This window comes from Gekko japonicus, unplaced genomic scaffold (genome assembly GCF_001447785.1).
Source record: "Gekko japonicus isolate JY-2015 unplaced genomic scaffold, Gekko_japonicus_V1.1 scaffold743, whole genome shotgun sequence".
In the NCBI taxonomy this organism is placed as follows: Eukaryota; Metazoa; Chordata; class Lepidosauria; order Squamata; family Gekkonidae; genus Gekko; species Gekko japonicus.
The window spans coordinates 822,629-837,847 of record NW_015167560.1 but is presented as its reverse complement, the minus strand read 5'-3'; the positions used below and the strand labels follow the sequence as shown (position 1 = coordinate 837,847).

The following is a 15,219-nucleotide window of genomic DNA, read 5'->3' as shown; positions in this document are numbered from 1 at the left end:
AAGCCTTGATATAGCTATGAACACACAGAGCTGCCTTAGGACACTTGCCTTAGGACACTTGGTCCATCAGAGTCAGCATTCTCTACTGAGACTGGCAGCAGCTCTCCAGGGTCTCAGGCCGAGGTCTTTCACATAACCTACCACCTGACCCTTTACCTGGAGATGCCAGGAACTGAACCTGGAACCTTCTGCATGCCAAGCAGATGTCCGACCACTGAGCCACAGCCCTTCTATTACAACTGTTCATGTGCAAACCCCTGAGATGCTCGTCTAACCTCCAACACTCAAGGTTTGCATATAGGGAGCTCAGCAAAGTCTAAAGCCTTCCTCCAGCCCAAGGAGCATTCCTATTCCTGCAACACAAGAGGCTTTTCCTCTGCCAGAAGAGCCTTACCTTGTGCTGGAGGGAGGCTACAAACTTTGCCAAGTGGAGTGATTGGATAGAAACCTATGTCTGCAGTCTCCTTGTGCATGTGGAGGTCGAATGTGGGACTAACAGCTGCAGTCCCATTCCTTTTAAGCAGGGCTTTTTTTGTAGAAAAAGCCCAGCAGGAACTCATTAGCATAATAGGCCACACCCAACAGCAGACATTCATTTGCTTAGTACAGGGGTGGCCAAACTGTGACTCGGGAGCCACATGCGGCTCTTTCACATATGTTGTGCGGTTCCCTGCAGGGCAGCTGGGGAAGTGAAGGGGAGGCATTTCTTTCTTTCTCCCTCCCTCCCTCCCTCCCACCCATCTATTTGCTTTCTTTGTTTCTCTCTCTCTTTCTTTCCTCTCTTTCTTTCCACCTCCTTCATTTGTTCTTTCCACCTCTCTCTTTTTCTCTCCCTCTTAGACAAATAAATATCATTCTACAAATAAATATCATTATCGATATCTGTTTTGACCCCTTTGCTTTTTAGTTTTGGCAGTCACATTTAATGTTGATAAAAAGCAAATTTGCATATTTCAATAAAAACGTGTGTGTGATATTTGTTCATGTCTTGTGGCTCTCAAACATCTGACGTTTATTCTATGTGGCTCTTACGTTCAGCAAGTTTGGCCACCCTTGGCTTAGTAGGACACACCCCTGACAGCACAGCTCATTAGCATATTAGGGCACACACCGCATGTTTGCAGAAGTGTCGTCATCCAGACACACTCACCTTTTGCTTCTTATTCTGTTTAGGGCTTTTTTATAGGAGGAACTCCTTTGCATGTTAGGCCACACACCCCTAATGTAGCCAGTCCTAATGAGTTTCTGCTGTTGGGTGTGGCCTATTATGCTAATGAGTTCCTGCTGGGTGTGGCCAACTCGGGAGCCAGCCAGAACTCCGTTCCTGTGCGTTCCTGCCCAAAAATAGCCCTGCTTTTAAGTCAGTTTCTAACAGGGAGGAATACTTGCATAGGGCTTTTTAAATTCAAAAGCAACCTTTGTGCTATGAAAACAAGACGGCCTTTGTTTATAAGGGATTTTTTCCTCCTTCCTAGCATGTGCATTCAGTATTATTTTGATGGTCCAAAAGAAAACACATCTAATTCCCCAAGAATTATTTTTTTGCAGTTTTTCATCTCTCTTAGCAGGGGGCAGAGGGACAAATAAATGGAAAAGGCTCTTCTGACTAGTTTGAAAGATTTCTCTGTGATTACTTTGCCCTAAATTCAATCAAGCTCTGCTGGAACCATGCGCTTTATTCATCTTCTCATTCCTCTCTTGTGAATGCAATTTTAATTATGATTTTGGTTTTAAACTGATAGTTCTTTCACACCAGCTAAAATGGCTGATTATTTCAAAATAGATGAGGTGAAATTATATAATGAGAAAGCCAGCCCATTAACTGAAAATGGCTGAATATTGCAGCAAAATGGATCTTGGGGATCTGCCTACAGAAAACCTAACATGTTCAGACAAAATAAATAAAATAAAGCCATCTCAGTTAATCTGTTAGCATTAATAAATGGACAGAAGCCTCTAGCTTTCCATTGCACACATTAATGAAGTAACGTACAAATATGGTTGCCAACCTCCAGTTGGCACCAGAAGATCTCCTGCTATTACAGTTGATCTCCAGAGGGCCAGGATCAGTTCCCCTGGAGAAAATGGCTGCTTTGGAGGGTGGACTCTATGGGAGATGAGGGACCCTGGTGAGGTCCCTCCTTGCCCGAGCCCTGCTTTCCACAGGCTCCACCCCAAAAATCTCCACGTATTCCCCAACCCCGAGCTGGCAACCGTACATAGTACAAGTGCTGAATCTTCTGGCCCTATGAAGCTTCCCAGCAGCAAAGTAATGTTATATTCTGGCTCTCAGTTTGGTGTACTGCTTTCAGAGAATGACGCACTGCAAGTAGATAAGGTAACACTTATGTCAAGCCAGTTTCAAGTTCCACCCTATATTGCACTAGAATTGAATATAGATAACCAGGGCTCTACTGGTAGCAGGACCCTTTGCATATTAGGCCACACACCCCTAATGTAGGCAATCCTCCAAGAGCTTACAGTAGCCCCAGTAAGAAGAGCTCTGTAAGCTCTTGGAGGATTGGCTACATTAGGGGTGTGTCGCCTAATATGCAAAGGAGCTCCTGCTACCACAACACTTGTCATCAGATAGATAAACCAGATTAGTAGTATCTCCTATTATGATCTGAAGCAGTCTGTTTTTTTAGATTTCAGCCATAGTTGTTTAAAGACCCTGTAACTGGGTGCTTAGGTGCCTTAATTTAGATCTGTTAAAAGGACGGCTTCACGTTTCTCTAAAAAAGAAAAGAAAAGAAACTTTTGTGATTCAGAGCCTCACAAGATGTGACAGGGATGCGCAAACACCCACCAGGTTGGTTCACACCCTGTTTGCAGGTTGCAAACGAGAGACCTGACTTTTTGATGATTGGTTCGATAGTTTGTCGATCTGTTTTTGGGTGTTCGGCAGGTTGTTTCATTGTATTCATTACTAACCATGCAGTCCAATGACCTGGAGTGGACGCTCCAAAACTGTATTCAGATGTCACAAAATCCAATTTATCAAGGACAAAAGCAACCTGAATTCTTGTGTTCATATTGTCCTACCCCTTGCCCCCAAATATGGAATCAAGATAGAAGACTTCCCAGGTTTGGGAAATTCATTACCAATGCTAATTTCTCCACGCCTATTACTCCTCTGCATATCTCATCTAAATCCAATCACGCCTGCTATCTTTATTCACCTGCTATTGTCATTTGCCTGCTAATGTCATTCGGCATCTGAAATCACTCCACTTTCCAATAAATAGGACTGATGGACTCCCATTCTTGCTGTATCTGAAGAAGTGAGCAGTGACTCATGAAAGCTCATCCCCTGCCACATACTTTGTTAGTCTTTCAGGTGCTACTGGACTCTTGCTCTTTTCTACTGCTACAGACAGACCAATACGGCTACCCATCTTGATCTATTTCCATCTAACTGCAGTTTTGTTATGATGTCTGAAATAGAGCACTTTAACAAACTGGAGTTTATTTCCTCAAACCTTAGATTTAAACCATTATTAAGTCTTGGTTTAGATTCCTGATTTTTAAGTAAGAAAAAAAATGCATGCGAGAGATTTTAAGGTTTGAAGTTCTTTATAATTGCTGAGTGTTATTATTGAAAATAAAGCTGTTATATGTATCACCTTTCCTGTATCGTTTTTTTTTTTTAAAAATAATCAGGTTTTTGAATGTGGAACAACATAAAAATGAATAAATTAGAATCACTTAGAAAGCAGCTTTGTGGTTATGACATCAAATTAAATTTTAATTACATTAATTATCTCTTTATATCCCCAGCTATGCTGAACTCCTTAGGTAATTTGCTAAGTTTGTTGTCACAGATTTGTTGGAAGCAGGTTTGTTTTCAGACTATTCTTAGAGGAATATTTTATAGCTTAAAGTTTGTTACATAAAAGAGTAGTTGATGGCTACAGTCCAGTATGCTTATACACCATTGAAATGAATAGAATTTAAGCATGATTAACTCTATGTTCTACTACAGTATTTCATATCGCATACTGAAATTTATTTATTTAGGATATTTGCTATCCTGTTTTTCCGCCTAATGGGGCCCCAAATCAGCTTCCAAAAATGTAAACTATTCAATTAAACCAATGACATTGTAAGGAAACTATATGAGCTGATGCGGTATACACTGGGGCAGTCCATCAAGGCAACAGGGCTAAAACTCATGGCCAAAAGCTCTTGGGTTGTTGCCCTTTGGTCCACGTCAAAAGCCTTCTGGCATCAGCCAAGGCCAAGCTTTATAGTACCTGCAACAGGAGAGAAACAAAATCTCACCCTGGATTTTACACCCTGGAAGTACTTCTTCACCCAAAGAGTGATTAACACATGGAATTCACTGCCACAGGAGGTGGTGGCGGCTACAAGCATGGACAGCTTCAAGAGGGAATTAGATAAACATATGGAGCAGAGGTCCATCAGTGGCTATTAGCCACAAAGTATAGATAGGAACTCTCTGTCTGGGGCAAGTGATGCTCTGTATTCTTGGTGCTTGGGGGGGGCAGCAGTGGGAGGACTTCTGGTGTCCTGGCCCCACTGCTGGACCTCCTGATGGAACCTGGTATTTTTGGCCACTGTGTGACAGAGTGTTGGACTGGATGGGCCATTGGCCTGATCCAACACTGGCTTCTCTTATGTTCTTATATCAGTGGTAGTAGCTATATAGTACACTTTTTAAAAAACAAAATTTATATTTTGGCTTGTGCTATACAAAATTTCATATACATCTTGGGCTAGCTTGAATGACACTTGGGATTATGTGCAGTGGGGGGAGAGCAGGGTCAGAGAGAGGGAGGCCTTGTCTCCCTGCCCACTAGGCATGGTTGCCCTTCTTATAGCACCATCTGCTGACCACATAGTGACTATAAATCCAAATTATATATAATTTAGTTCAGACAATATCTGGGAATCAGACATGCAACCTGATCTTACACAGATGGGATATAACTTTATTCTGATGTTAAACCAACCTCACGGGGTGACCAGTGATGTTGGAGAGGGACCAGCCTGCTTGGTAGATGGGAAGGAGAAGACTTGCTGTCACTTTCTTTCCTAGTTCCCTCCCCATGTAAGGCCAAGTCACATGCCAGTGTGGTGTAGTGGTTAAGTGCGCGGACTCTAATCTGAGAGAACCGGGTTTGATTCCTCACTCCTCCACTTGCACCTGCTGGATGGCCTTGGGCAAGCCGTAGTTTTGGCACAGCTGTTCTTGAAAAAGAGCAGTTTCTGTCAGAGCTCTCTCAGGCCCACCTACCTCACAGGGGAGGGGAAGGGAAAGGAGTTTGTAAGCTGCTCTGAGACTCCGAGTGAAAGGCGAGGTATAAATCCAATCTCCTCCTCCTCCTCCAGCTTCATCAGCCATCGTAGACATCATAGTCAAGTATAAATCCAATTAAAATGTGGGGATTAAAAACTTTTGGGGCTGGATTGTTTGTGAATATCATTCTATCTTTACTCACTTGTGTCAGTGGTAGTTTCTGCATGATTGAGAACACCTCAATCATTTCCACCCAATTTAGGATTCCTGGGGTGGACCCTGAACGATTCTAGGCAGGCCTAGTCAGAAGAAAATCCCATCCCTCTCAGTGGAATTTACTCCCATCTGACTGCCTATAAGATTGCAACCAGAATCATTCAAATATTGTTTCTGTTTTCAGGTAACCTTTTGCTACAAGAAGAATATAAAAGATTATTTACGTAAGGAAAACGTGGGGTCAAATTTAAAAGAAAATGAAGAGTTACTCCAGGAGTACAAGCAGATGGAAATTCAGGTTAAGGTAGGGACCTTCGTATTTGGAACAATCATTCTCAGACTCAGTCTTAGCCAGAGGACCAAGTCCTCCAATCGCTTCTTCAGGAGTAGCTGGTGTTCTAGGAATATTTTTCCAGAGAGTCTTAATCATAAAACCAAACTCTATCGAAATAACAATTCTCAGTTTGAAGTTATTTTGGTTGTCTTTCAGCTTGATAAACCCCAAAACTCCATGTATTCACCAGACAATCATTGTCATTATGCTGGACAATAACTGTGTACTACAATTGTTGTTTTTTTTTAGCAGTACTAAACGACACAGAAGTAACACACCTCGGGGCAGGGGGAGCAGAGTGTTTTTTCTAAATCAAGCTCACATTGTCTGGAATGATTGCCCAGGGAATCCCTGCAGACTATAAAAAAAACTAGTCCTTTGATTCTTGCTCTTGGTATTGTTAAAGTGCTATAATTGTATCTGGAGCAAAAGGAATCTCAACATAGAAATTAAATATACATATCTAAATGCTATGACAGCTGCATTACTGGTATCCCATTCAGCAAATACTTGGTTTAATGTGTCTGATTTTCTAGTTCTTTAATCAATTAAAACCAATTAATACCAGTGTTTTCAACATGGAAGCAAACTATTTAGAAATATATGGGGGGAATATAATATTTCTTCTCACCAATCAAATTATGTACATCTGGGTGCTCACTGATAGCAACTATATGAATGAGCGATTAAGCTAAATTCTACTTTAAAAATGGCAGGGGTGGCCTATTGATTCCTGCTCCCCTTCAGCCCTTTAAAGAGCTTTCGTATCTTTCCTTGTGCTGTAGACATACAGTGTGGCTTGGTAGGGAAGGGGAAAGGGTGGATTTGGGGGGCATGACAAGATCCCTGCCCATTTGCTGTCACCCCTCTGCATTTGTGTAGGCCCAATGGGGAGGGGTTTGGAGAGGTAGCGTTGAGTAGTGTGAGAATGGGTGTATGTGGATTCCATTTCATTCACAGTCTCAGCTAGATGTTTTCACAGAGAGATAAGCAAAGAGGAAAGAGCTTCCATCTTTTTCTGGTTCACCCAAGCATCAGTGTCTCATCTGATAGGGATTCTTCAGGGGGAGGAGAAGACATCTCCATCAGCTCTTTGGAGGATTAGGTCCTTTCCGCACTTGGATCTCACCCCTGGTTTTATCAGAGTTCACCTCAGGACACAATACCTTGCATTTATCCCTGGTTATAACAGCATCTGTTTATCCTGGGACAAGAGTGGGGCAAAACCAGGGTGAACCTTAATGTAATGTGGAAACAGAAAATACCCTGAGATAATTACAGGGGTGAACTCCAGTGGAGTGTAGAATGTAAAAATACCCTGAGATAATTACAGGGGTGAACTCGCGTGTAGTGTAGAATGTAAGTTCGGGGACAGGGTTGAACCAGGATTTAAGGTCTAGTGTGGAAAGGACCTCAGATTTTAACTGCATAGTGAAAGCAAATTACTGCCAAGGGACAGAATTCTAGAACTTGGTTTTGACTTATCTTTCCATCTGGCAAGATGCAGATCATTAGAACACACTGTTGCAAATCGCCAGCTCTCTTGAGGAGTGCAATGCATCTCTGTGAGCACTGTAGACAGGCATGTATTGCATCCCCATTGCAGGATCCCCTAGCAATGACGGCCAGATAAGTAGGCTTTGCCACCTCAATGTAATAGTATACCCAACTGCAATGCTGCAGTTCTTGTACAGGAATCATTGGGAAGAATAAAGCAGTGCACTCAAGGGCAACACTGAAATGTAGCTATTTTTTTCCCTTCCCCATGGTGACTGGAACCACTGAAAACCAGAAATGTTCACATGTACCCCCCTCCAGTTCTATTTTCTAGTATGGGAAAGGATGTGGGAACTGTTTTCCATACAGATGATGTACAAAGTGCTTTAGGCTGTTAAGCTAAGAGATAGTTGCTTGGGAGCTGGTGTGGTCTAGTGGTTAGAGCGGTGGACCAGGAAGTGGGACAACTGGGTTTCAACCCCTGCTCTGTCCTGGAAGCTCACCAGGTAATCTTGGGCCTGTCACAATCTCTCAGCCTAACTTTTTACCTAACTGAGAGGATGTGATGGTGGAGGAGAGAACAATGTGATATATTGCTTTGGGTCCCTATGAAGGAGAGAAGTGGGATAAAAATAAATAATAAATGCTCTTGTCCAACATCATCCTATGGAATTTGCAGTTGAATCTGAGTTTGACCTTGGTCAACCATCCCTGTTGGTCTCCAGTTCGCTGTATAATAAGGGTAGGGTTGCCAGCCCCCAAGTCTGGACAGGGGATTCCCCGGTTTTGGGAGCTTCCCTCCACTGCGGACCAGCTGGCAGGTGAGGGACAGCCCTCCCCTAAACAAGGGTATTGCTGCGTGATGTTCCCAACACGATGACATAATCTGGAAGTGATGTCATCATATTGGGGATGTCATGGAGGATGCACTGGTATTTGGGCAAACTCTATGGTTTTGGGGGCAAAAAACCCATAGAGTTTCACCCAAATACCAGAGCATCCCACATGCAATGACATCACTTTCGGGTGATGTCATCACATCCCCACCCACCCCCAGAATGCCCCCCAAATCCGAGGAGACCTGGCAACCCTAAATAGAGGCACTCTGGTGCTTAGCATATCAATTTCTAGCTTCCTGACTTCCCAGAATGTTGTGCCTCTACATAAGAGTTTTTCTCCCCAGGGTGATTATGTGTCAGCAGCTGTACCAACACACTGTTTCTGTACAACTGTGACCAAAAGTTGTTATTTTTTTTGTTCAACAATTGTATATTTTTTGAAGCTCACAGCTTCTTGTGAAGACATGGCCCATACTTTTACTTTACTTCAAGTATAATTTCATTTCTCCCCCCGCCCCATTGTAGTAATCTTGTTAATCAAAAGATCCACGAGGAGCCTAATTTCCTTGCCAAATGGAATACTGAAAGCTATAGTTTTAAAAGGGAAATGTAGAATAGTATGGTCTGTCTTTGCAGAGAGACTGAGCACAGGATACATAGTGCCTCCAGGGGCACTCATGGAGCTCAGTCAATCAGAAAAGTCAAGAGTAAATCACTCTAAATGGTGGCTGGCTGTCTCTGGGAAGTGTGTCACAATTGGCTCATCCTGCATATCAGACCTTTTTTCCCAATATCACGGTGGATATCTAAAGAAAGGGGTCGGTGGCTCTGATATCATGAAGAACATTACCTCATACATCTGACAAACCATATCCCTGCAGCAGTCCTTGTGGCAGGCGAAACACTTTCAGACTTTTTTTTCACTCTGGTCCTTAGAGGAAACACTGAGAAGTGGCAAAGGGCTCGTTCACATGGCCACTTTCTCCAGTAATGTGGTAACTCTTTATTGTTTCATTTATCTTGCCAGGATACATCTTAGGAGAAAGGCAGCTAGTAAATCTTTTAAAATAAACAAATAAATTGTTGCAGCCAACATGTCGTCCATGTGGAAACCATCCAGTAGAAAAACCTTTACTTGAGGCTGGGCCTAATCCACATATGAGTATTAAGATGTTCACAGATAAGGATGGTAGCTCTGGGTTGGGGAATACCTGGAGATTTCGGGGGTGGAGCCTGAGGAGGGTGGGGTTTGGGGAGGGGAGGGACTTCAGTAGGACATAATGCCATAGAGTCCACCCACCAGAGTAGCCATTTTCTCCAGGGGAACTGATCTTGGTCATCTGGAAATTCACTGTAATAGCGGGAGATCTCCAGGTGCTGCCTGGAGGTTGGCAACCATATTCATAGACCAGGAGCCATGTTCACAATTTAACAACTTCTGGGGAGCAGGATCGTGCCTGCTGGCCACGCTCCTGTGTTATTTAATCCAATTTGCTGATGTTTTCCACGGTCAGGGGACCCCCAGGTACAGCATTTGGGAGGGCATCTTGCACTGCAGTAAGAGGGAGGAGGAGGCGAGAAAGTTATGCTCCACAGGCAGAAATTATTCTGTCCACAGACAACTCTTCATTGGCTCCACCCCATATGTGTGGACTCTTATTGACAAGCGTCGGTCCTACATGCAGTTGGGACCCTGTATTTGCAAGAGTCCCTAAACAGGAGGCAGTCAATGTTACACATACCCACTGATACACGTGTAGCTTCTTGTTCACAAGTTATATCAGACCTCAGATGCAGGAGTAGAGCCAATGTATACACTCCCATCCCACACATTTATTCACTCTGTCCAGAATGTAAATTTTGAACTGTCTTTGAGAAAGGGATTTGCGGTGATAGCAAAACCTATCTCACGGGAAGAAGGGGGGGGTGGCCTTAGGGATTAGCCCAATGTCCTTCCATGCTTATTTTTCCCTGTGATAGCTGAGATTTAGCTTTTATTTTAAAACCCATAAAGTGCTCCCTTGTAAAAAGCAAAGTCTATAAAACTGAATAATGAACATGTCTTATAAGTAAATGGAGCACCATTTGCCAAGATTCTAAAGAATAATGAGTCCATTATTACTGGTTTAGGTACGGAATATCAATCAGACCTTAAATATAACTAAAGTCCTGAGAAAAATCTTCAGGGTTATAATATATAAGGGTTTGGGTTTTTTTTTTTAAAGAAGAACTTTTTATCGTTGTAATATATTGTCACTGAAAATCTGATTGAAAGGTTAAAATGTAAACCATGTTAGATATAACAAGGGCACAAGGCTAATATAGTTATTAAAGGATATTAACTTTTATTTGAAATTTATCTAAAAGGCTAGTGTTTGAGAACTTACTGTGGGGACAATTTTATGAATGCTATTTTCCTTCAAGTCGTTTCACTATGAGCGGTATCGTATTTCTTCTAATCAAATATTTGTCACAAATGGAATTTTAATTAGAATACTGAATACCACAGCAATAATCTGGAGTATGTATTTTGTTTGCAAACAAGGTTTGCATGTCTCAGTTCATCATAAGAGGATTCAGTTTTATTGCTTCCTTATTCCCTGTAAGTAATCGAAGACGCTCTAGGACTCCGGTCAGCAATTAATTTTTAACAGAGGTCATATTTTGAATTTAGCAGTGACCGAAGGGCAGAGGGCATCCTGGTGGAAATGAAGAACAAGAAATCTGATCATTTCCCAGGAGACCTTGAGATTTACCAGTAAATGTCGGAAGTGTTGGTGATGCTAGGCATGTTTTGATCATTTAGAAGAATCAGCTGAGGTAAATGCTGTCTTTTTAGTAGTAAATGTTGGGAATGAGAATGAAATTTAGTCATGTACTGAGGGCGTTTAGTGTCAGCCTGGGGATTTTCTATATTGGACACAGTCATGTCAAGCTGGGCCTAAGGCAATGCTAGACTGGAGAAAGCTGAAGGAAGTCTTCTAAGGGAAGAAGACAAAAGGTTCCTTTGCTGCTGAGATACATTTTCAAATCTGCCTTGGATGCTTTTTCCAAGAGTACCACATGACCAGCTCTGGCCAGTTGTTAAGAGGCTTCCTCGCTGCTCTGGCTGGTTTCCTTGTAGTTCTGTTCTTTGGATAGAGCTAGATGAATGCCTAAAATCCATTCATCCCATTGTGGGTTCAGGTTCTACCAAAATACTAGAACGTTCTGACTTTTCCTAAAAGTTTCCTCAAAGTCTTGTGATAGGCTTGCCAACCTCCAGGTGGGGCCTGGAGATGTCCTGGAACGGCAACTGATCTCCAGAGAACAGAGATCAGTATCCATGGAGGAAATGGTTGCTTTAGATGGCGGAGTCTATGGCATTATGCCTGCCCTCCCCAAACCCTGCCCTCTACAGGCTGCACTCACAAAATCTCCAGGACTTTCCCAACCTGGAGTTGGTAACCCTACTTATGAATGTATATCAGGCCGTAGTGCTGCCAGAGAGCCAGTGTAGGGTAGTGATTAAGAGTGTCAGACTAGTATCTGGGAGACCCGGTTTTGAGTGGCCACTTGAGGCACGGAAGCTCGCTGGGTGACCGTGTGCCAGTCACGTTCTTTCAGCCTAACCTACCTCACAAGGTTGTTGTGAGAATAAAATGGAGGAGGGGAGAATGATGGTCCCCATTGGGGAGAAAGATGGGGTATACATGATTTAAACATAACAAATATTCCAATTTACAGCAAGTATAGTACAGTGGTTAGAGTGCCATACTTTTTGTTGTTCAGTCGCACAGTCGAGTCCGACTCTTCGCGACCCCATGGACCAGATCACGCCAGGCCTTCCAGTGCCATACTAGGCCTGAAGAAATCCAAATTCAAGTTCCCACTGACCATGGAATTTATTGGGAGACCTTCGCCAGTCATGTGCTTTCAAGCCTAGCTTATCTCACACAGTTACTGTGAGCAGGGCTCTTTTTGTAGAAAAAGCCCAGCAGGAACTCATTAGCATAATAGGCCACACCCAACTGCAGAAACTCATTAGCCCATTAGGCCACACCCCTGACAGCACAGCTCATTAGCACATTAGGCCGCACCCCCATGTTACCAGAAGTGTGCTCATCCAGCCACACACACCTTTTGCTTGTTATTCTGTTTACTTTGTTTGTTGTCCAAACCAGGGCTTTTTTGTAGCAGGAGCTCCTTTGCATGTTAGGCCACATACCCCTAATGTAGCCAGTCCTAATGAGTTTCTGCTGTTGGGTGTGGCCTATGATGCTAATGAGTTCCTGCTGGGTGTGGCCAACTCAGGAGCCAGCCGGAACTCCGTTCCTGTGCGTTCCTGCCCCAAAATAGCCCTGACTGTGAGGATAAGATGAGAACCATGTATGCCACATCAAGGCAAGGTAGGATAAAAATTCTAAGGCGCTTCTTTCTGCCCTTCAGCTACGGTCCTTTGCCTCAACAATCTTTAAAATGACTGGTAAACCTCAAGATTCAGTGAGTTTCTGCTTTACCGTCATTTCCTATAAATCTATACAAACAAGGAAACATGTCTTTCTGTACAAAACAAATCTTTAAAAACAAATGAACTTGTTAAGATTGAGCCGTAGCAATCTTAGTTCAGACTGTGGCTTAGCAGGTCTGATGTGCACACAAAGTACTGTGTGTTCATAGAGCTGTTCCATTCCCAGTGGGGAACCCTGGAATGTACACGCATGAATAATTCCCCTTCATAGAAAAGGCCAGAGAGCTTTGGACGTTGTCCATTTTTGAATGCCCTACCATTTTCGGCAGGTTTTTGGATACTGTCCATTTTATAGGAGAAAGGAGTGCCATTATCTAAAATCGATGGGATTGAAGCACGTTGTTAAGTACTTAAATTCCACAGTACTTAGGCATGCATTGCAAAGCTTTTTGTGGATTGCCCCCGAGTGAAATGTAGCAAATTCTTGATTACATTCTTATGTCAAATAACAGGCCACATGCTGTTGCATTTTTAGTCGGATTGCCCATTATTTTGTTCCTAAGTGATGTAATTTTAGAGGCCGTTTACAGTACATGGATGCATCACGATAGCATTACCTTCCTTGAATTTGTTATTGCTGATCCTTATTTAGTAGAGTGGGCATTATACAGCTCGTTGTCTGATGTTACACGCTTGGCATCGATGACTTGGTCTGTCCCCTATTCTTAGCTTCTGTTCTGTTTTGCAAAAGGAATAATGATTCTTGGTAATACTTGCTGGAGGTATTACCTCTCACTGTGTACCTTAATGAGTTTGTTCAAATAGCCATCAGGACTAGAGGCAGGAGGGGGGAATGTTCACGACTAGGGATGGGCACGATCCAGGTTCGTGGGGTCTCATGAACCATGAACTTCCACAAACCTTCCTGGTTAGTGTTTGGACTTCACCTGTGCACGGCACCCACTTGCAAAAACCATTTAAAGGGAACATTGCAAGCCATTTCAGCTAAATAAATGCAAGCCATTTCAGCTATCCCTCTCACCCCCCCCTGCTTCCCACCACAAACCCCACGAATCTCCAAAATCACGTGGAGGGTTGTGGGAGGGCCGTGGATAAGGATGGGCATGAACCTCACACCATAAACCAGCAATGTTTGTCACAAAATTAGGTTCGTGACAAGGTTTGTGCCCATCCCTAGTCCTGACCCTTTAATTGAGGCTCAATGTGACATTATTTACCAGGTGATGTTATTTACCTCCATGCCATGAAATGTTTCAGCTGCCCATTTCCTCATTTTAAGTGTCTGTTAAAGAGACAGGACATTTTTCTCCAGGCCTGCTGGCAACCCTAACTAGAAGGGATGACTCTCCCTTGGCTGAAGGAAGGAGACATATATGGGTTGGTGCAACATTTGGACTGGAAATGAGGGGGGGGGAGAGACAGAGGGACAACCAGAAGCCATTGCTGGGAGAGCCCCTTTCACACATACTGAACAGTACACTTTCAATGCACTTTAGTGACCATTCGCAAGTGGATTTTGCCATTTAGCACAGTAAAATCCGGTTGCAAAGTGGATTGAAAGTGCATCAGTCAGTGTTTGAAGAATCTAGAACCTATGGCTGAGTACGGGACCAGATCTGATGCTTTCAAAATTAAAACCAAATATTTCTGTTAAGGTGTATTAGAGGGGTAGATGGGATGCTAGAATAACCAGTATGTGAAGGGGGACATGGTAGGCAAAGAGTTTTATGAGACTGTAGAGCTTCTTAGAGATGCTTGGCAGAAAAGGAAATGATGTAGGTGAATAGCTGGTAGTAATCTAAGTATGGGCCACGTGCAGATTTACCCCGGTGCCCTGCAACAATCATGCGGGGTACTTCTGTTATTACTGAATGTGAGATCACATGCATGCCACTTTCCTGATAGAGTCCATAAAAATAGATCTTATGGATTATTAATCAACAGGCCAATTATCAGTGGTGTTACGCAAATGCAAATAGACTTCCTTGTACTAGCTGTTTGTTGATCTCTTGCTCCAGATATTGAACACACATGAACGTGCATGAAGCTGACTTATACTGAATCAGACCCTTGGTCCAGAAAACTCAGTATTGTCTACTCAGATTGGCAGCAGCTCTCCAGGGTCTCAGGCTGAGGTCTTTCACATCACCTCCTGCCTGGACCCATAACTAAAGATGCTGGGGATTGAACCTGGGACCTTCTGCATGCAAAGCAGAGGCTCTTCCACTGAACCACAGCTGCTCTGATAGCTTAGCATAGTTTGGCTCTTTAATTATAACAGGTTTTGACCCCTGACCCTGAAGATCAGGCAGGATCTTTTTCTATCTCTCCACACCCCAAGGATCTGATCTGAAGCAGTGGATCCCGTAGGAGTGCCTTTGTGCCTTCACCTGTGCTCTATTCATATGTAAATAAAGCCAATATTATAAGGACATCATAATTCTGGAATGATCTTTGCTTCTAAGGGAACCAATCTGGGTAAATATTAGCCTCCAGAATGTCTCAGCGCTCAGAGAAGAAGAAGAAGAAAAAGAAGAAGTTCCTTTTAAGGAACTGCAGGATTCTCTAGGCACAGAGCAGTTTCAAAGAGCCGCCATAT

General features: G+C 43.1%; 1 protein-coding gene across 1 annotated transcript in view; it reads left to right on the top strand.

Annotated features, from left to right (window-relative positions):
- Positions 1-2,248: 2,248 nt before the first annotated feature.
- Positions 2,249-15,219, top strand: part of CCDC141 (coiled-coil domain containing 141) — a 67,340-nt gene continuing 54,369 nt past the window's right edge. Inside the window, exons 1-2 of the mRNA XM_015413749.1 lie at positions 2,249-2,338; positions 5,664-5,783. Coding sequence (XP_015269235.1) covers positions 2,249-2,338; positions 5,664-5,783 — 210 coding nt within the window. The remainder of the gene's footprint in view (positions 2,339-5,663; positions 5,784-15,219) is intronic.